This window comes from Anolis carolinensis, chromosome 2 (genome assembly GCF_035594765.1).
Source record: "Anolis carolinensis isolate JA03-04 chromosome 2, rAnoCar3.1.pri, whole genome shotgun sequence".
In the NCBI taxonomy this organism is placed as follows: Eukaryota; Metazoa; Chordata; class Lepidosauria; order Squamata; family Dactyloidae; genus Anolis; species Anolis carolinensis.
Genome location: NC_085842.1, coordinates 45,291,295 through 45,313,468, shown reverse-complemented (window position 1 = coordinate 45,313,468; position 22,174 = coordinate 45,291,295). Strand labels below are relative to the sequence as shown.

Here is a 22,174-nt window from a genome sequence, read left to right as displayed (position 1 = left end):
TGAACATCAAGTACAAAGTAGCTGCACGCAATAACATCCTGCGGAAATTTACTGGCAGTGCATGGGGTGCAGACCCACAAGTAATAAGAACACCAGCCTTGGCCTTGTCTTACTCAACTGCTGAGTGAGTATGCCTGTCCTGTCTGGCACAAGTCTGTCCATGCGAAGTAGGTGGACATAGTACTGAACGAAACATGCAGAATAACCACAGGATGCCTTAAACCTACACCTGTTGAGTTAGCTGGCATTGGCCTCCCTGATGTGCGATGGGAAGTTGCTAACTGTGAGAGAAATAAGGTCCAACATTGTGAAAGCCATCCACTGCATGACTATCAGCCTCCTCCCACTAGACTCAAATTGAGGAAAAGCTTCATGAGAACCACCACTCCTCTTAATGTTCCTCCAGCAACAGCAAGGGTGTCCCTCTGGGCAGCTAAACCAGGCAATTCCAACTGGATGGCCCCCCATGAGGGTCTGTCTCTAGGGGTAAACCAAGAATGGTCTACTTGGAAGTCCCTAAACAGACTCAGAAGTGGAGTGGGCAGATCAAAAGACAACCTGGCAAGATGGCACTACCTGGAGGAATCCTCCACCTTGTGTGACTGTGAAGCAGAACAAAAAACTCCACATATGTATGCTTGCCCACAATGTCTTGCCTCATGTACGGAGGAGGAGTTGTTTAAAGCTATGGACAATGCGGTCGCTGATGCCCGCTTTTGGTCTAAAACTATTTAACTGCTTGTGACTCCTTATTTTATCACTTTTAAACTTATTTATTATTCAATGCTTTTGACACGAAATAAACAAAAAAAAAACCCTGCTGTGGTTCATGTAGGTTCACAATACTTGGTGATTCCCTAATCCAGAGAAAACATGGATTAAGTGAGGAACTCGGTATGTCATTAATTACCTGTAATCTGTTCATGCTGTAGTATCACACAATGCAGTTTTCCCTATACAAAACCATATCAGATTGTCTGCTTGGAATGCTATAGTCCCTCCATTCCTCCATTGGTGCCAAAGAAATGAGAGAGAAGGTTTCTAACCTATATTTCACCAGATGACTTGTTTCCTGTGTGCAGGGGCATGTTTATTTGTATTGTTTAAGTTTTATTCTTGTTTCCTCCAGACTTAAGACAATGTGATTATTCATCTCTTGCCATCAGAGGTCAATAGGTTATTGACAACAATACCTTAGTGCTTAACATAGTCGGAACCAACATAAACCATAAGGCATCTACTATCAAGTGTTTTTGGTTAATCAGTAAATGTTCAGATAACAATGTTTGCATTTGCTCCTGAGTTACATTACTGGTAATACATCTACGTTTAAAGAGGACCATGTTCACACAGTTGTTTATATTTGTTAAATGGTCAAAGTACAGTATGCACAACCAGAATTTTGTTTGTTCCCGACTTTTGAATAAGACAATGTTGTCAAATGGAGCTTAGTTTAGAGTTTTTATTCTGAGGTTGCTGTTATTTCAAATGCTGCTCAACGAGAGAAGAGTACACCGAAAGAACACAGCTTTGCATTAATACTGTTTACTAATACCAGGGGCGGACACAGTGCAGTAACTAACTGCCAATACCTAAGATTAAACATCATACCTTCCAACTGTGCATATTTACTTCTGCCAACCTAGTAGTTCGAAAACATGTAAATGTGAGTAGATCAATTGATACCACCCCGGTGAGAAGGTAATGGCGCTCCATGCAGTCATGGCAGCCACATGCCATTGGAGGTGTCTACGGACAATGCCGGTTCTTCGGCTTAGAAATGGAGGTGAGCACCAAACCCCAGAGTTGGATACAACTAGACTTAACCTTTCTCTATGCCTATAGATACTGATGAATACTAAACAACTTTATGCCAACTCCCAGCTTGATCAGTCAAAGTAACACAGCTAAATCAAAGCAAGCACTTCCCACAGATACACCTCTTTTACAAGGAGTGGTTTAGCCTACATCTGAGCTATTAGAGAATTTCCCTTAAGGTCTTGGAGGCAGGGCTTTTCAAACTATATCTCCATTTCTCAGGAACAGGTGCTGACCTCAAATGTATCCAAAGGCTGGAAATGACAGTTCCCACCCATAAACTATTCTGGGGCAAAGAGTCTTTAGGATGTTAGGTTTAGTCTGTATTGAATAATAGGATGTAGATAAGTGCAAACATTGGTTATTTTGGAGTGGGTTACTTCTGTATCATAACACGTATTCATAATCATAAAGTAGGTAGTAGAATTCCAAGACAGAACAAGTTGCTCTTTTCTTTTCTTTAGTCATGTTTAATTAATCTTCCCAATAAATTAAACATACAAACAAAGAAAGAAAATGGAAATTAAAAAACAATGTAGAAATGATAAATGAAAGGATTTGCATTTCCTAACAATTGTCATTTTACTGTAAAACATTCCTTCTTCAGCTAAAAGAATCCACTTCTTCGGCCTAACCAACCCTATTTATAGTCAAAACCTAAAGTGCTCAAGTTATTCTCATATTTCTGCAAAAAGACAATCAGAGGTTCTCAATCCATCAAAAATGTCACCAATAGCTTTTTTGTAATCAAAATAGATAGGTTGGTGAAATTACATTTTTTTTGTATAATGAAATTCTTTTCTTGACTGATCATTTGAATATGTGGAACTAAACTTTCTTTGTTTGCTGAAAATTATAGTGTTCAGGGTTTGAATACAATATTACATGATACTGTATTTCAACCTATTGTAACTAAATGTAAAAATACCTGTAACTTAGAAAGTTAAGTATATTTTGGTATGACTTGTCAAACCCTAAACCTATTCAATTCTTTTCACTCTCGTAATGCAGTATTATGCTCTGGCTTAAAATAGCAATTCTGTATCTAAGACATTTTGGAGACTCTCACAGTTGCCAAGAGAGCTGTCAAATTGAGTCTGGGTAACAATTAAAATTTAGGGAGTTTTAGCTTCTACTGAGTTTCAGAAGAGATCCACAGTAGAAAAATAGTGTCACTTTCCCCCTTCAGTTAAGTAGGTCCTCTCAATTTCTTAGCTGGCCATGAAGCATGATCCAAAGCTGCCACAGTCCACTCGTTGTTGCAAAGTTTTATTACAGTTTCTTTAGATTCTCATTTAATCAATAAAACAGTGGCTCCAGCACTCTTCACTTTGGTAATGCATATATAATAAAGTGCTTGTAGAATAATAATTGTCAAACTTATCATTGATTCCTAGGAATGACTTAGGTTGCCTAACCTATACATTCATGTATTTCACTTAAACCTCTTTAAAATGTTAGAAAATCAACGTGGTGTTTGTTGGTTTCATTTTGCACCTTTTTTCTACACCATGACATATTAGCGTGCATAGGCACATATGAAAGTCTTCATTTAAGGTTCTGCTTTTTAAAATCCAAGCAACGATGAGGTTTTTCAAAATTAGGGGCTTCTCAAGAAAGTATAGATATTATAAACAACTTGAGTGTTCTTCTGACATTCGAAACAAAGTAATACACATTTGTTAGGATCTGCTTCCCAGTAGTTCGCTGCATTTATTTTCAATGTACAGTAGAGTCTCACTTATCCAACATAAACAGGCCAAGTGGTTACGTTATGATTTTACAAATTAAGCACCAAAACATGTTTTACAACAAATTGACAGAAAAAGCCATTCAATACATGGCAGCATTATGTAGTAATTACTGTATTTATGAATTTAGCACCAAAGCATCGCAGTGTATTGAAAACATTGACTACAAAAATATTGACTACTAAAAAATTAACTACAAATAAAGATAGAATTGCATGAAATGAATTTAAAGTAACAACATTGTTGGAAGTTAAATCTGTAAAAAGTTCAGTCCTTGCTGCCTAGAGAAACAGCTTTTGATCCAGGCGGAACACAGACTGCATTGGATAATCCAGAACGTTAGACAAGCAAGACTATACTGTATATAATGTCTTTCTGGCCTCAGTGATTTCCAAAGGCTTTTGACAAACATTTAAGCACAAGTTAAATGTAGTAAAATCAATTTCATGGTAAGAATCAAGAGGGAAAATGCGAATTGATACCAGCTATGATAAAGCCCAAAAAAGAACGAGCCGAAGTCCCTCCACTGACCTACCCATCCTTTTTAATATCTACATGAAACTCTCCAGAGCATTGGAGTGTGGTTTCACCAGTATGCTGATGACACTCAACTCTATCTGTCTATCCTAAGGGAGCAATCTACTGAACCAATGTCTATTGTCAATAATGAACAATTCCCTGGGCCCATCTCACATTTTCACTCCCACAGTGAGGAGGAAACAAGTACATTTGTATCCACCAGCCTGTTTGTTACATACCCAATATGAATCCAGCTCAGTGAAATTAGGTCCTTCAAATAATGGACATCCTTTATGGTTGCAGTTTCCGCAAACTGGGTTTTGAGTGACTTTCTGAGTTGCAGATAATCTTCTGAATTCAACAATGGGAGCTGAAATAAGGAAAGGTTACAGAGCTAGTATGGTTGCTTTCCAAGTGTAGGGTCTTGGTGGTGGGAACGTAGGTGACTATAGAGATCTAGAATAGATCTGCATGTTCTTTCGCAGTAAGGATACTGGTTTCCAGATGGAAAATGGTCCCAGTCAGGGTTGGCTTGGTCGTCGTCCTCTTGACACATTTCTCCCTTTCATCCTCCATTCATGCCTCTTTGAATTCCACAGCACTGTTGGTAACAGTTGACCTCCAGTTACAATGCTCAAGGACCAGGGCTTCCCAGTTCTTGGTGTCTATGCCACAGTTTTTAAGGATAGCTTTAAGCCCATCTTTAAATCTTTTTCCCTGTCCACCTAGTTTGGAGGAACTCAGCAAAGCCATTAGTCATAAAAAAAGCCAGCTGACCAAATGGGATCCCTGCTGAAATCTTTAAAGAGGGTGGACCTGAGCTGACACAACAACTCCACCAGCTCATTGAAAAAGTGTGGGCAACAGAAAATCACAGCAGACTTTAAGGATGCCACCATCACCACCCTTTTCAAAAAAAAAAAAAAAAAAGGGGGGGGGGAATAATAGATTGTGGAAATTATTGAGGTATCTCCCTTCTAACCTCCACTAGGAAAATCCTCACAAGAATCTTTGCAAACCGTCTTCTACTATCTCAGAAGACATTCTCCCAGAATCCCAGAATGGCTTCTACCCCTCCAGAGGAACAGTGGATATGATCTTCACTGCACGGCAGCTCCAAGAAAAATGCAGGGAATAAAATAAATTTCAGTACCACCAACAGAAAAGGGGGCTTTATTTATATCTGGAAAAAAGCACCCATGATTCTGAGACACACCCCATTTTTAGAAATGTTTATATGGCAAAAAGTATGTCTTGAGATTGAAGAAATACAGAATTAGAGGATGGAAAAATCTTTCCTTCCAGTTGCTATTATTTAGTGAACAAGAAATTTGTTTAAACTGTCACCTGCAGTTTATCATTGCCTTCATTTAATGATCCATTTGGATTATTTTATTGGCACACTATTCTTTGCTTGCAGACACCTAGACATGCTCTTTGTTCACTGACATACTTCATGTAATCTAGGTCATGATAGTTTAAGTGAAGGTTGATCCTGCATTAAGGACTCTGGGTTGAAACCTAGTAGATCCTCGGGTTTTCTTCTAGTCTAACCAGCCTATAATCCTTAGTCCTGAATATCTTTCCTAAGTGAAAACCCCTTAATGCCTGTTTGCACCTTTATCTTTAATGAAGACTTCTGAAGTAGGTTAAGAAGCTGCCATTTATATGTGACACACATTGTGAGCTGGTTTAAAGTCAAGATTAGAGGCATAAGGCTTTGTTTCAGTGTCTTTATCCTTGATTCAAGGTCTGCTCATAGCATGAAAGTAGGTTCATCTCTTTCCCTGGATTTTAAAGAAAGCCACATACTCCCACCAAGCATAGAACAGAGACTTTGGACTACAATCTCCAAGGTTCCTGACCATTGGCCATCCTGGTTTGGCTTCGTGGGAGTTGAAAAGTTAGAAATACCTCGAGATACCAGGCTGGGGAAGACATGGTGTGACTTGATTTGATAAATATCACTTGATTACTATATAATGGAGTATTAACATAGAATCCATTGGAATGTTTTAGGTTGTGAGATTATATAAGGCAATGTGAAGTTCTGGATTGATTTCCTATGGCCTTTTCGCACCAAAGGGTTGTTGTGTTATGATTCCACTTTTATTGCCATGACAATTCCTATTGAATCTTGGGATTTGGTGAGATGTTAGAGCTATTGGGCTGAAAACACTAAGCATCCCTCCCTAAATTAAAAGTTCCAGGATTCCATAGGATATTGCTGGCACCATTAAAGTGGACTGGGATTTCTCTAGCAATTTCCAGCAGGACTCAATTGGAAGCTGGCCATAGAATTGCATTGGCAGTTGAAATGTGTTCTCTCTAGAAATCTCTAGGTCATCCAGCAGGACTGGTGGAAGTTGATCACTGAATCACACTGGGGGGACCAAGAAATTCTGAGATAACCTATTGTAATCAAATCTGAATAATCATATCTGCAAGAATCAAAACCACAAATGTGGAGGAACAATTGTAATTGTGTTTCAATATGTCAGTATAACTGTGCGAGCAGGGGGAAAAAACTGCAGCCACAATGGTATGACATTAAAAAATATTTTATGACACCATGCTTGACTTTGGCAAATTGACTTTTACATTACTTTTATGTGATTTGTCCCTAATGAAAATGCAACCAAGTAGTGCAACAGAATTGCAATCTTTGTCTGTCATCTTAGAGCCACAGTGGACTACTCACAAATATACAACACTGTATGGTGCTATATAGTCATCAGGTGACAAGCATGAGCATGTGTGAACATCTAAAAAACTTTGTGTCATCTCTTGATTTAGTTTCCAAGTGATTTAAAAATGTAAGACTCTGAAAGATGGGCTTATTTTAAGTCAGCAAAAAAAAAAAAATCCCACTCTACCAGTTCTAGGAAAATCCCTTGAAGATCTGCTTTTTTACTTAAGTCCTCACCAGGTATTTGCCCTCCAGACAATTGTCTAAGGAGGGCACGTTCTATGCCTGCAGCAGGTTGCAGCCTGGATTCTGTAGAGATCCACCTAATGAAACAGAATCCTTCTTGGATTACTTATTGGAATGTTCATTGTAGAAGACTATGACTGGAAGGGCACATTTTGCTCACTCATAAAGCACACTGTGTGTGTGTGTGTGTGTGTGTTAGAAGGGTTTGGAAATACCTAAAGTATGTGTTTATAACAAGAACCTCCACACAACCACATACGCTATTTGTGGATTACCTCCTCCATCCCATTTCAGAAATATTGAAATACTGTAATGACTTGGTTCATAAATTGTGTTGTTAATAATATGTACCTTCTAGTCACTAAACCACACAATAACTAAGAAGAGAAGCCTTCTCCAATCTGGAGAGTCTTGATATTTCTGATTACAAGTTCAGTACAACTATAGGAGCCACCAAGTAAACCCAGTGATATGGTCTTATGGTCTCCACAAGTCAAAAGTGAACACAACAAGAAGATTCTCCTACCTCGCCAAAAGGAGAAGTTTCTAACCATAGAAATGTTTGGAAATGTCTCCTTAATGTGATGCTATTGTGCTGCAGGGAAATGATTCATTCGTTCTTCTTATCCTTCATATTTTACTGGCAAGATACATGCCTTTAGAAATATTCTGCACAGAGATTGAGAGAAGGGTGCCTGTGCTTTTCCCTGTGCTAAATTAGTTAAGGGTGTAGTGAACTCTGCAACCTAGATCTGAACAAGAATTTGGAAACCTTGTGTAACACAAAACCAGCTTGCTCTGCTAGAAAACTGTTCATGACTGACAGCCTAGTGAACCTTTAGTCACAAAAGTCATGTCAGTGCTTGCTGCTTTCTGATGAAGTGTGCAGAAATCCTGCAGAAACAGATGAGCCAGATTAAGCGTGTACACATTGAATATCCCTTAATCAAAATGCCTTGGATTAGAAGGATTTTGGATATTTATTATTATTAGTTTGGAATACCTGTGGTGATAGATAGATAGATAGATAGATAGATAGATAGATAGATAGATAGATAGATAGATAAAAATAAATAAATCATGGATAAATAAATCCATGTTTAAACATGAAATTTGTTTATGTTTCATATAATCCTTAGACACATACACATACCCTAATCTTATTTTATGCATTCTATTTTAAACAACTTTGTACATGGAAGAAAATGTGTGTACCACCAGAAAGCAAAGATCTCACTCTCTCAGCTACTTGAACGAACCATTTTGGATGATTTTGGAATTCAGAAAAGAATTATTTTGATTTTATTGTGAGCTGCTTTGTTTTTTTAAAGAGAGTTAAAGTGGGAAGGAAATAAAATAAATAATAATTCCTCCTTTTTTACAACAACCAAAATAATTAGGTAGATTTCTGCCCTATTTTTTAATTAAAGCAATTAAAAACCTCCTCCTTTGAAACACCCTACTAAAAATGACAACCACCTATTTTTCTCTTTTATTTCTCTTATTTTTTTATCAAAATAGTTTTTAAAATATAAATGTTTGCTTTAGAAATTTCAGTATCCATTTTCAGGTTTAAAAGTATGGTTTTATCATTCATTTATAACCAAATGTGTCTGTTAGGGGGACAGTATTCAATAGTGATGACTAGGAGCAAGTGAATGCTCTTTTTCCCCCAGTCACGGGAATTTCTCAATAGCACTGTGCTCCTAATCAGAATAGTAATGTAAGTGCAACCCTTTTGTTCATAGTTGACATGCAAGAAGGCCTATAGGGTTACGTTGCTATGACAGCCTGCGGTACACTATGAATGAACTTGCTTTTAAGTAGCTAAAGCACAGCCTCCTTTGCCATAAGAAACCAATGGTTGCTTTTGTGATTCTACACTAGTAATACTCTCATCACATTCAAGCTGTTTTCTTCTTTTTCTTAACTTTTTAGTGATGAAACTGCAAGGAAAGATCTAAAGAGCTTGCCTGCCTTCCCAACTAAGACTCTTCAGGAGCACCCTTCTCTTGCATACTGGTAAGACATTTATTTAATTTGCTTGTTGGTTCTGTTTGTAGCCTTCCTTTTCTTCAGTCCCGTGTTCACAGTTCCTTTTTCCTGCTCACATTATCAACACCACAGCCCTGCAGAGAAATAGGAAAAGTCAAATAAGTGTCACCAAAGTCATTCAGTGACCTTGAAGCTGAGCCCGAGTTGGAGCCTTGGTTTTTCTAGCCCATCAAGCATTGGACAGAATCCACCACACCGGTTCCCACACCCATCTAACACACATGTAAATACTTTTATGAGACTGTTGAACTTTCCTTTTAGATGGTAGCTATTTAGAAAGCAGTTGAATAAACAGTATAGATTGTGGTTAATCCAAACTCTGGAAGTAAACACTGTCAAAAAAGTTTAGAAGGCTGCAAGCATATTTGAATTCGGATCCAGGATTTAAAGATAAATTTATATGTTTAAGAAAACAATTGCTAAGCATGTGAACAGGATGCAACTCTATACACAAACACACTCCTGGGTGAACTCAGTAGCTTGTAACCAGTTATTTTTCCAGCTCTACTGCTGGTTAAGTAAAGACAAAAGATTGTGGAGAAGTCAAAGATGATTCTTTAGTAAAAAGTGCAACTGTGGTAACCTGGATATCTAGCTGTGGAAGACCTTAGGAAAGTTTCCTTGGAATCATAGGCTCATAGAGTTGGAAGAGACCCAAGGGCCATCCAGTCCAACTCCCTTTTGACAAGCAGGAATGCATAACCAAAGCATTCCCCAGCAGATGGCTATCCACAGAAGGAAAGTCCATCATCCTCCAAAGCAGCATATTCCACTGCTGAATAGCTCCTCTTATGAGGACGTTATCTCTAATGTTTAGGCGGAAGCTTCCCCCCTTTTGAAATTTGAATCCATTGCTCTATGATCCTTCTTGGACTACAACTCCGAGGATCCTGTAGGTCAGTGGTTCTCAACCTGTGGGTCCCCAAGTACTTTGGCCTACAACTCCCAGAAATCCCAGCCAGTTTACCAGCTGTTTGGATTTCTGGGGGGTTGAAGGCCAAAACATCTGGGGACCCAAAGGTTGAAAAACCAATGCTCTAGGTAGTATGCCAATAAATGAGGGGTTTAATTTGAAAAGAGAAGTTTTCTGTGACTGAATAAATGCTATTAGTTTACTGCAATGTTGCATGTAACTTGCTATTCTCAGTCTTTCTTAAGGAACTTTTCATCTTGAATTTTTAGCTGAAATAAAGCACTAAGCTGCAGGTAAAATCCACGGCCATTCTTACACATCTGTTTGTATAATGTTGACACCCTGGGCTGATCTAAAATTTTGTGCTGCCTGAGACAAAGGGCAATAATAGCAATTCCACATAGGTCAGTGTGACTTTATCATTATTGCTATGTACTTAGTGACCCGATATAGGAAAATAGGAATAGAAAAATTACCTTTGCTAGTTATATGACCTAGTTCTAAAAATGGAATAAAGTGTATGTATCTTTTTGTATAGATTTGTTATATAACAGCCCTGTCTAACTTGTGGATTATGGACACAGTCAAAGCCTGTAATAATTATTGTGATTCATATTTGAAGGACAGTAGACTGAGGAAACTTATCATTCAGCATAGGTTTTCTGACAAGTGTGGTACAACTACCCCAATTCATGTCACTGCTCATTTTTAGCTCCAAGTTCTCTAGAAACAGTTCTGTCTGACAGGGATGGCAGCAAGGATACACCTGCTGACAAAGCTCCACCTGCTTTTGTAAAAATTCATTTTTCTACAAGCTTCCCACAAAGCTTGCGCAATATTGCAGGCTTAATTACAGACCAGAGCCCAGCATGCTTTGTCAAGAGAACTGACCAATAGTACTGTTCAGTCTAATGAATTGCAGAATCTCTGCTTGGAAAGTTACTTTGAACACTATATTTCCCAGAATCATTCATCTAGCATGGTAAGTACTCTTCCTGGCTTCGAAAGTCGGCAAGTTGTAGTCCCAAAAAAGAAACATTTCTGAGCTCTGGGCATAATTGTGGAGTTTGTTCTCAAAAGGTACTACATTTCCCAAATTGAAAAATGATTGATATATGCCAGCATATTGTTGGCTAGGAGCAGCATATTATGTACAGATCAAAGCTATCAAAATGTATCAAATTATTTTGGCACAGTCCTGGAAAACTGCATTTTATAGCAAAAGAATGCATATCCTCAGTACTTTTTTGTAAAATTTTGTAAAATTTATTCAGATGGATTTGGTACCTTTTTGGATACAAGCTCCACAATTCATTTCTTGAATTTGCAATGCATTTCCTTTGCAGAGAAAGAGTGTGAAGCGACTTTTGTGTATATTAAAAAATCATTAGCTGTTCTTTTTTTTACAAAACAGTCCTTTTCATCCTAATGGACCATTCTGTTTCTTCCATCCACAGTGAAGACAGAGTCATTGAACTGTATATCAAAAATAAGGGTCTGAGCAGAGGACAAGCAATTGTTGAGTAAGTGTCTCACTTGGGTTTTGGAGGGAAAGCTGGGCTGTAATAGAGGGTTTGTTAATTCCTTGAGGTTTGATAATACCTTGAGTACTGGGCCTCCAGTGGCGCAGCGTATTAAATCCGGGGAGTGGAGTGAGCACCCACTGTTAGCCCCAGCTTCTGTCAACCTAGCAGTTCGAAAACATGCAAATGTGAGTAGATCAATAGCTACTGCTCCAGCAGGAAGGTAACGGTGCTCCATGCAGCCACATCCCAGCCACATAACCTTGGAGGTGTCTACGGACAACGCCGGCTCTTCGGCTTAGAAATGGAGATGAGCACCAACCCCCAGAGTCAGACATGACTGGACTTAATGTCAGGGGAAAACTTTTATCTTTACCTACCTGAGTGTTGAAACACAGCCTGATTACTTAGTTATTAGTGGTTGGTGGCCAGTGATAGTATAATGAAAGGAGAAACTTTTCCAATAGCTCAAAATGACAAATAAGATCTGTTCTGGATCTTTTAGAGCCCTGCAGTACGTTCAGACGGTTTCTTCCATCCACACCCGCACTACCCTTTATCCAAAGGCGTTTGGTTTCTTTGTCAGCCGATAAATGCATTTCATAACCTGGAGCAGAACCAGGAATTGATCTGACAGCAGAAGCTGTGTAAACAACTGACAAATCCTATCAATGGGTACTTTGCCGATCAGATCTCATTTCCTGGATATATCTTTTTGAAGTTTGTGTGTGTTTTCTTATTCAGATTTCTGTCACATAGGCATAAAAGTAGGTCATCTACATTTACAGTGGAAGTGCACTACTCAGAACTAAATTTGGAAAATAGTTCAGACTTATATTGTGGAGTTCAGCTGCTAGAACTGGAGCCAAGTTTGTAATGGAGTTCAGCTGTTCTACAGCCAAGAAGAACAGACTGAGCACCTGGCAAACTTCCCCACAACAATAAGAACTGGAGATCTTTCCCTCCTCAAAAATGAGAAAACATTGATTGCATTTTGCTGAACACTTGGGAAATTTTGGTGGTGTAGCATGTTGCTTTATAACTGATTTCTTAAATCATTGGTGTTAAATGATCTGTTGCAAACAATAAGGAGCATTTTTTAAAACTGCTATTGTGTAAAACAAAAGTAGCTATCATTCTAAAATCATCAGCTAGAAAATATTTATTTTTAGAAGATTGTCCAGAGCAACTGATCCACTTGTGATTCTCCTTATGTAGGTACATGAAAGTGATTGAAGCTCTGCCTACTTACGGAGTCCATTATTATGGAGTAAAGGTTAGTGGTTCTGAAAACAAACCTAAATATCATGCTTATTGCAAATAGAGGAAGTTCAGAAAGAGAGGTTCATCTGGAAACAAGAGATTCTTGCATAAGCACTGTTAGCAGAGAGTACTGATTACGGTTTTCTAGGTAGTTATGTATATGTTGTTTGCCATCCAGCTAAATTACGGTGAGGTTCACAATAAAATATAATGATCTAATTGAAATAGTGAGTCAGCATGGTATAATGCTTTCAGCATAGGACTATGATTGTGTCCATACCATAAAACTATAACAGTTTGATATCACATTAACTGGCTCAATGCTATGGAATTCAGAGATTTGTAGTTTTGTGAGATATTTACCCTCTCTGTCACAGAGCTCTGGTAATAGAACAAGCTACAAATCCCAAGATTTTATAGTATTGAGCCATGGTAATTAAAATAGTGTCAGGTTACTATAATTCTGCAGTGTGGATGGTCTCTACAACTTTGGAGAGCAAAGTGTGATTCCTCATTCAGCTATTGAAACCCATTGGGTGATCTTGGGTGGATCATACACTCTCAACCTCCAAAAGAAAACCGCATGATAGGGTTGCAAGAAGTCAGAAATGACTTTAAAGTACACAACAACAATAAGTAAAACACTACAAAACACAAAATTAAAACCAAAATACTTTGTAGAAACAATAATTTCCCTTCAAATATAAAAAGTAAAAATAGATATAGATAAAATTGGTTTGAAATGATTGGGAGAATATAAATATCTGTGTTGCTTGAAAGATGGAAATGTAGGCAACAGATGAATTTTTTCTGGGGAGGGACTTCCACCACCAAGCTGCCCCTGATGAGAAACCTCATTATTTTATATTTATGGGATTGAAAAAAGAATACTAGACTGTAGATAGTAATGCATGCTGGAAATGACAGCCCTGCATATTTAGAACCTTATTATATTATTCTAAAAGAAGTTAGAGGATGTGGTCATGTTTAGATGGTTCCTTGGACTCTCTTTGTGTCCTCATGCAACCTGTTACGAAGGCACACATGAAAGAGTCTCACAGTGCTTTAATAATGAATTAGTATATGCCAATTAAGAGTTTCAATTATAAATGCTGCTTCTGAGTCATTGAGTATTTAAAAACAGAAGATGTTGCGGACATGGTGAATATGGTCACTTACCATGCCCCATTACAGGCTAACCTGACTTGAAAGAGGGAAGAATCATTTTAACCAGAAACCTTGTTAGTTTGTGAACTGCATTAGTTTGGTCTCTGGAGAAGCAGTAGTATGCAGTCACACGATAGTCTCAGTAAATAAATGATGAAAAGAGAGGTGTGTCTAAAATGATTTTGTAGCATGTTTCAACATTTATTTGTTCAAATATTTCTATCCTATTATTATGAGATTTCAAGGCAGTAAGTAGATAAAACAATATAAACAACTACTAATGAAAATCAATACATGATTTATACAAAGTAAAAACACACTAAACTATTTAGATATGTAGAAGGGTGACAGATCGGGTGGCTAAATTCTTTTTCGCAGCAGCCAAAAGCCAAAGTGCTTTATGAGCAACTTATAACGATGGAAGAGTAATAACAAGCACTCAGGGGATTAATCTAGAACTTTAACTAGTCCTATGATACAAAGACAGTTACTCAACTTGTATAGATTGGAGACATCTGTTATCGCTAAACCATAAGTTTAGGATATTATTTAGGATTCAAATTTTGTAATGCTGTAATTTGTAATTACATGTTGTAATGTTGTAATTCTAATGCTGTAACTGAACTGAACTGTAACAAATAAATTAAGCCCCAAACTGTATAATAAAAAGCTACATCTTGACCTTGTACCTAAAAGAAACCAATGTTGGTTCTAATCAAGCCACAACAAATGGATTGTCAAAGCCACTGTTGGAAGAAGAGTTCCCTTGAAAGATCTGAATTCTCAGTCAGATCCATATAGGGAGAGATTATTTCAACAAACATTAAGGTTCCAGGCCCTTTAGGGCTTTGAAGATCATCACTAGTATCTAAGCTAAGACCAGAAACAAATTGAAAGCCTTATTCATTATTAACACAGCTGAGTTAGTGGCAAAAGTGGAAGGTGAAATGTTTTTAAAAACTGTTTCAAGCTGTTCTTATTTCCCTGAATTGGAATGTTTAGATGACACATAAAGTACATTATTGCTGTTGTGTGCCTTAAAGTAATCTCTGACTTATGGTGGCTGCAAGACAAACCTATCATGAGTTTGTCTTGATAAAATTTGCCTTTGCCTTCCTCTGAGGCTGAGAGAATGCTGTTTGCCCAAGATCAACCAGTTGGATTACAGCCTTGGTCAATGCTCAGATCACTATACCATGCTGACTTTTGGGCACATATGAATATATATATATATATATATATATATATATATATATATATATTGCATAGATACAGTGTCAGTTGCTGAATTGTTACACCGTTTGAACTCCTTTTGATTCATTGAAAACATGTCCCTGATATGTCTGGCAATATTTTTAATATAGTTGTAGTACTTGCATGGTGAAGATAATGGGACATTCAGGTCCTACATTTGATATGGATGGCTCACACAAAAAATGGATGTGCAGAGATGCCTCTTTTCAGATATCTCATGAAGTGCAGATAATTGAGTCAATCCCCTCTTCATGCAAACCAGTGATGCCCAACCTTTGGTCTTCCAGGTGTCTGGGACAGCAACTCCCAAAAACCCTGAGCAGCTTGGTCAATGGCAAGGAATTCTGGGAGCTGAAGTCCAAAACACCTGGAGGGTCACAGGTTGGACACAATTGGTGTAAACTAAGCTTATAGAACAGGCATGTGCAAACTTCTGGCTGTTAGGAATTGAAGTCCAAAACACCTGGAGGGATGAAATTTGCCCATGCCTGTTATAGAATTACTCAACAGGTCTCTTATTTACCAAAATATCTGTGAAATCCATGTTACCTGATGAAGTAGATTAAGTCTATGAAAGCTTATGCTATGAACTTCTTGCTACAAGATCCAACACAACTAAGTTATAGATTGTAGAGATATGTTAACATGTTATGGAAGGAGACAAACGTCACAACACAAAACTAATGGTAAATGAACCTTCATCCTAATTTCAAATGTTTAATATCAGAAAAAAATAGGATATAACACAGGTTCTCTTCTGTTATTATCTTTCAGTGGATTAAAACTCCACCGATGTTTGTATGGAGGGAAACCTATTGCTGGTGGTAGCAAATGTAAAAACCCCAAATAGGATATCCTGGGGGCAGGCTACTCTTACTACTACTATTTTCTTTTACTAGCACGACACTGGTTTAGGAAGACTGGAAAGAAAACAAACAAAAACCTGATAATGCTCTACTGAGGAATAGGAAACATCTTTCCCTCCCCTGCCCTCACATTCATACACCCAACTGGTGTGTGTGTGTCGGCAGAAGGGCAGTGGATGAGGTTGAAGATCTACAGGAATCTTTGACACTACTTAAGGTTGCTGTGGCTACTGTGAACTTCTGCCATACTGGGAGGTTTCTGCTTCCCATGTCACTAGGGCAGTAAATCTGCTCATGGTTGTAACCTAAACTTGATCCAAGTTTCTAAACCTTAGGTCCAAAACAGAACAAACACCTTAGATTACAGCTTTAAATTTTAAACTAAAACCCAGTTCAGCATCTTTGAAAGCTTCTCAGAATTTGGGATCTATCAGGTGCCATGATTTTTTTTAGATACTTTCAGGCCAGTCACAGTTTCAGAATTTTAGTCATTCATCTGAAACAAGAGGTCAGTACTAGTCATAACTTAAGTAACAAGGAAGTTGTAAGGATTGGTGAAAGAACTTATTTGCTATGAAGTGCTACATGTTATCATATTGCCTGAAGTTCTATGAAAACGAAAGCTTTCAGTTTCACTGAGCAAAGACATTAGAACAGCAAGAACTATTTTACCTACTTCCTTTCTCGTTGTTTTGCATGTAAAGTAATGTATGCATGAAATGTTCCAATCTTAAGTGGAATGGGATGTAGTCCAGAATAAATATCTATAGGTTTGTGTTGCCTGTGTACATAGCCTACTCCTTCCTTTCACATGTGGTCCAGTGCAGCTGTACTTTAGACACATACCTTTTCAAATCTCTCTTGCTGTTGATGTTTTACTGCCCATGGATTTTCCTACACTCTTGCCCCGCCTGTTGCCTCTGTTTCAAAGAACGCAGTTTCTCTTCCCTGGTGCTTTCTGTCTGTTTGCACAGCATATTCCAACTGGGAAAGGAATGGCGGACCACTTTTAACAATAATAATTTGCTCGGGTGACTGTAGGTGTGCTAACAAAGAGCTGCCTAACCTTCAGATACTTCTTGCAGAACACAGTAGTTAGATGTTCGATCAGCTCAGCAGTTCTTGACTCTGACTTGGGCCTCTCTATTTGTATTCTTTTGTGCTACAGGATAAACAAGGAATCCCTTGGTGGCTTGGAATCAGTTATAAAGGAATTGGCCAGTACGATTTACAAGATAAAGTCAAGCCCAGAAAAGTAAGTCTGCATGTATATGTAGTGGATTATGTGGGGGCCAGCATAATAAAGTAGACATTTGGCTGTTGTTCTCCAGCCATTTGAAACAACTGAGTTCAGGAAATTTTGTTTTGACAGGGATGAAATATGTGTCTTAGAGAAGGAATGTTCCTCCTTATGACTGCAGGTGCCGGTATCTAACCTTTGCTGGCATTTCCCCTGGGAAGCTCTTTCAGATGTATTACATCTGTTCAAATTTCATTCGGGAAAAGAAGTTAGAAAGGTTTGCGTTTAGGCTATTTGTTAAAGTGCATTAAGAGGAGAGTTGTGGAGCAGGAACAGTTCTCTTTTGCTGGACTTGTGGTTGACAATCACGTGCACAACATTTATATTGTTTATTATCCTCCCAGGATTATCAGCAAACTTAAAGCAATTCAGCATGTACGTACTTTGTTTTCCACTGGGTGTGTTTGTTGTGGTTGTTTCTCCTAAGCATTTTTCCATGTCTACATTTAAAAGAGTATTTTCTTTAAGCAGGGGAAGGGGATCACTTTTTCACGGTGAAATAATATGTCCTGAAGGAAAATTGGAAAATGTTTGAAAGGTCTTTCATACAATTCTGTCACATCCCCAAAGTAGTCATGTGTGATCTTCCTCAGAGGCTGTGCCTCAAGTTCTTAGTCAAAAGGAAGTGAATTAAGTAACCACTGGGGTCATTTTGGTAGGGTCACTTTGGATACACAATGGTCTTCCTAGTGTTTGCTTAGACCACTGCTTGTGAAACCGTGGGTTTTGATCCCTTGTCTCTTTTACACATTTACCTGGATATGTTAGCAACAATGCGCAGTGATTACAGTGGACTCTGCAGAAGATGCTTCAGCTGTACTTCATTGATTAGAAGGCCTTGCTGATTTGTTATCAGTAAATGTTTGATTTTTATATCTATATACCTGGGCTAATGTAAAAAGCCCAGAAATCCTAACAGCTGGTAAACTGGCTGGGATTTCTGGGAGTTGTATGCCAAAAACATCTGGGGACCCCAGGTTGAGAACCACTATCCTAGACCATAGGTGCCTCTGGGAATTTTCCATTTCATCCAGACCAACTCTATGATAAGTCATTCATTTCAATAGGACTCACTACTATCCAGTTTCCCATTTCAATGGTAAGTTCAGGAATATATCCCCTGTGGATATGGAAGTTGTACTGCAATTATTACTTTAAATTTCCAGTCCTTAAGGATTGTCCTGTGACTTTCCTTGGTTCCTTTTCCTCCATACTTGTCCTGCTTCTTAGCTCTTTAACAGTGAGCTGCAGGGCTGATCCTACCATAAGGCAGAGTCTGGCAATTGCTTCAGGCAGCAAAATATACTTGTCACTTCAGCACAGAATGCTAATAATCTACTTTAATATTTTGATTGCAGTGGGCAATGAAAACTGTTTATAGGGTATTTTCCTGCCTCATGTACTGAAGTAACATTGCTGGCTACAGGTACCACCGTGCCCCCCCCCCCCCCCCAGCCTACTTTCCCACCCGGGTTTGAAATGGACTTAGCATTGTTACCAGTTGATTCATATAAGCGACACAAGAAAGAGCATTCTTATCACAATTGCTCCAGGTATGACAGATTTGATGGAGCGTCTCGATGAAAAGTATTTTGACTGTGCTATTACAAACAAGTATCATTTTGGTTAGAAAATGATTCTTCGGCTTAGAAATGGAGATGAGCACCAACCCCCAGAGTCGGTCACGAGTGGACTTAACGTCAAGGGAAACCTTTACCTTTACCTATCATTTTGGTTATGTGACAATACTAGAAGAAAGTTGCTCATTAACATTTCTTTATGTGTGAGGCTGTTTGAAGCACTCGTTCTGGAATGGAAGCAACCTTGTGTTCATTCAGATACATGACATTGAAACATGCACACAGGTTGTGGGGTTGTGTTTAATCTCTTATCGCTTCTCAGTTGGGACGCAATACCTCAAAACCCTATTTGCCACTTTAATTGATTGCCAGGAGAAAATGAGCCCTACAAACAAGATGATGTTACCCAGCACTTTCCTTTAACAGTCGTTTTCCCTTTTTTTGAGCACGTGGCAGTGGGCAAAGAAGCCATTCCAATTTCATTCCTCAGCAAACCATAAATATTTGGAAGAAGATCTGGAGTCCTTTGAAGGGCTCACTTTCTTCTGGATGAAACAAGGAGCACGTGTAGCAACTATGCCGTAGGGTAAATGCACCTTGTTTCTTCCCAGCCACACCTTTATGCTTTGCATGTTCATCTAAGCTGAAAGCTGGTTATTCTGCTATTCTTTTTGCCTCCAGAGTGATTCAGGGTCAGCAGCTGGTGTGCATTTTTCTGATGTTTGCACATTTTGCTAAAGGGTATTAGCTTCTTTGGGCTTCTCTAAATATAGTCCAAATAAAGAATACAATCCAAATAAGTATACAAATATTGCTACATCTGGCCAACATTTTAGAAAAAGTTTGAATCTTCAGGTGTCTCAATGTGAGATCCATTTCAGACCTTCAGAGTACGGAGATGACCAGATGTTCAAGAGTAGGAAGTTCCTCACGTAGAAAGAATGCCACACATCACATCTCAATGTATTAGATATATAATCGAAGTTAGGAAAAGGGATTAACTGATCCTTGCTTCCATTACGCATATTATTTTGCCATAGAGCCAGGTTTGTGATACCAAAGAATTGACAAAGCTTCTGAAATTTACTTTCTGTGGACAACAACTCTCAGAATCCTTCAACATGGCCACAGACTAGGCTGTGTCAACTGAAGATAGTTGAATTAGACCTAACCTGCACAATCAGTGACCCTCCAGATGTTTTAGACTTCAACTCCCAGAATTTCTGATGATTGGATAAGTTGGCTAGGGCTTCTGGGAGTTGGAAGACCAAATACCTGGAGGGTCACAGGTTGTGTTGACCTGGATTAGACAGTCCTTTGGTTTGGTCCATTTTATATCTTCTTATGCTCTCATCAGGATTTTTGGTGCAATGAATGCCAGATGTTTGTTTCCCCACTACATCCCAAACATGAGTTTTTGAGACAGCTAGTCAATGTAAGCAGAGAAGGAAGTGTGGGAAACCAGAGTCTAAAGGAAGGGAAGAGGGCTCTTGAATTATGAGTCCAGACAGCTTTTGAAAGCAGTTACACCTTTTAAAGAAAGGCATCATAGAAGAGAAGTGGAGAGTGCGATTTCGTCTTTACACAGTGGGTGGTTCTGTATTTGTCATGCACAACAAACTGTAAAAGTGAGCAAATGCAATTAAAACTAAGAGTGTTTGCAAGGTGAAAAAATAGACATGTTTGGTAAAGGTGTGTGTTTGAAATGGGCAGAGAGGAGATCAGTTTCTCCCAATACATTCAGACGCATGGATATATTTTCTGAAGTTTCAACTAGAAGTCAGAACAGATTCATTGTCCTGCTGCTATGGAAGCTATCAACTGATTCTGGACATCATCCTATTCTGTGGGTTTGCCTCTTGCGTCTTTCATCCCTTCCTATACTACCATAAATCACCACTGACAGAAGAATGGAATAAGTTCTGTGATATCTTTTTTATTGATACTAGCTGTGCCCGGCCACGCGTTGCTGTGGCGAAGTATGGTGGTATGGGAAATAAAGTATTGAGGAATTGGTGGTAGTTAAGGTCAAGGGTAAAGGTTTTCCCCAGACATTAAGTCCAGTCGTGTCTTACTCTGGAGGTTGGTGCTCATCTCCATTTCTAAGCCGAAGAGCTGGCGTTGTCCATAGACTCCTCCAAGGTCATGTGGGATGACTACATGGAGCGGCGTTACCTTCCCGCCGGAGCAGTACCTATTGATGCACTCACATTTGCATGTTTTCGAACTTCTGGGTTGGCAGAAGCTGGAGCTAACAGTGGGGGCTCTCTCCGCTCCCCCAATTCAAACCTGTGGCCTTTCAGTCCAGAAGTTCAGCAGCTCAGCGTTTTAACACGCTGCGCCATCAGGGGATATTATTTCCTAAAGGTTGTGAAAATACAATATTTCTAATTGGTTTTTTTTGTTTGTTGGAGGCAAGTATGAATGCTGCAATTAGGAAAAATGATTAGGATGTAATGGCCTTGCAGCTTTAAAGCCTGGCTGTTTCCTCCCTGAGTGAATTTTTTGTTGGGAGGTGTTAGCTGGCCCTGATTGTTTCCTGTCTGGAATTCCCTTGTTTTCAGAGTGGTGTTGTTTGCGATATTTTATGTGCTTCTACTGTCTGTGGCCCTGAGAAAACAGAGGATTTTCCAGACTTTGATGATGGGAATACTTTGTTGGGAGATGTTAGCTGGCCCTGATTGTTTCCTGTCTGGAATTCCCTTGTTTTCAGAGTGGTGTTGTTTGCAATATTTTATGTGCTTCTACTGTCTGTGGCCCTCAGAAAACAGGATTTGCCAGACTTTGATGATGGGAATACTTTGTTGGGAGGTGTTAGCTGGCCCTGATTGTTTCCTGTGTGGAATTTCCCTGTTTATTTACTGTCCTGGTTTTAGAGATTATATTGTTCTGCATTATTCTATCCCAGTAATTATTTCATATTAAAGAAGAATCTCACTTATCCAACATTCGCTTATACAATGTTCTGGATTATCCAACGCAGTCTGCCTTTTCATAATCAATGTTTTTGTAGTCAGTGTTTAAATTCATTGTGATATTTTAGTGGTAAATTTGTAAATACAGTACAGTAGAGTCTCACTTATCCAACATAAACGGGCCGGCAGAAGGTTGGATAAGCGAATATGTTGGATAATGAGGAATTAAGGATAACCCTATTAAACATCAAATTAAGTTATGATTTTACAAATTAAGCACCAAAACATCATGTTAGACAACAAATTTGTCAGAAA

At 38.6% G+C, this 22,174-nt stretch overlaps 1 protein-coding gene and 1 long non-coding RNA gene across 3 annotated transcripts in view; one reads left to right on the top strand and one right to left on the bottom strand.

The window, feature by feature from the left end:
- frmd4b (FERM domain containing 4B) overlaps positions 1 to 22,174 on the top strand; it is a 285,193-nt gene that overhangs the window by 190,097 nt on the left and 72,922 nt on the right. For both annotated transcript variants that reach the window (XM_016991676.2, XM_008105390.3), the window contains 4 exons: positions 8,962 to 9,045; positions 11,449 to 11,514; positions 12,733 to 12,790; positions 17,233 to 17,319. In XM_016991676.2, the coding sequence (XP_016847165.1) occupies positions 8,962 to 9,045; positions 11,449 to 11,514; positions 12,733 to 12,790; positions 17,233 to 17,319 (295 nt within the window). The remainder of the gene's footprint in view (positions 1 to 8,961; positions 9,046 to 11,448; positions 11,515 to 12,732; positions 12,791 to 17,232; positions 17,320 to 22,174) is intronic.
- LOC134295990 (uncharacterized) overlaps positions 7,985 to 22,174 on the bottom strand; it is a 72,971-nt gene continuing 58,781 nt past the window's right edge. The window contains exon 3 of the long non-coding RNA XR_010002537.1: positions 7,985 to 9,152. This is a non-coding gene — a long non-coding RNA (uncharacterized LOC134295990). The remainder of the gene's footprint in view (positions 9,153 to 22,174) is intronic.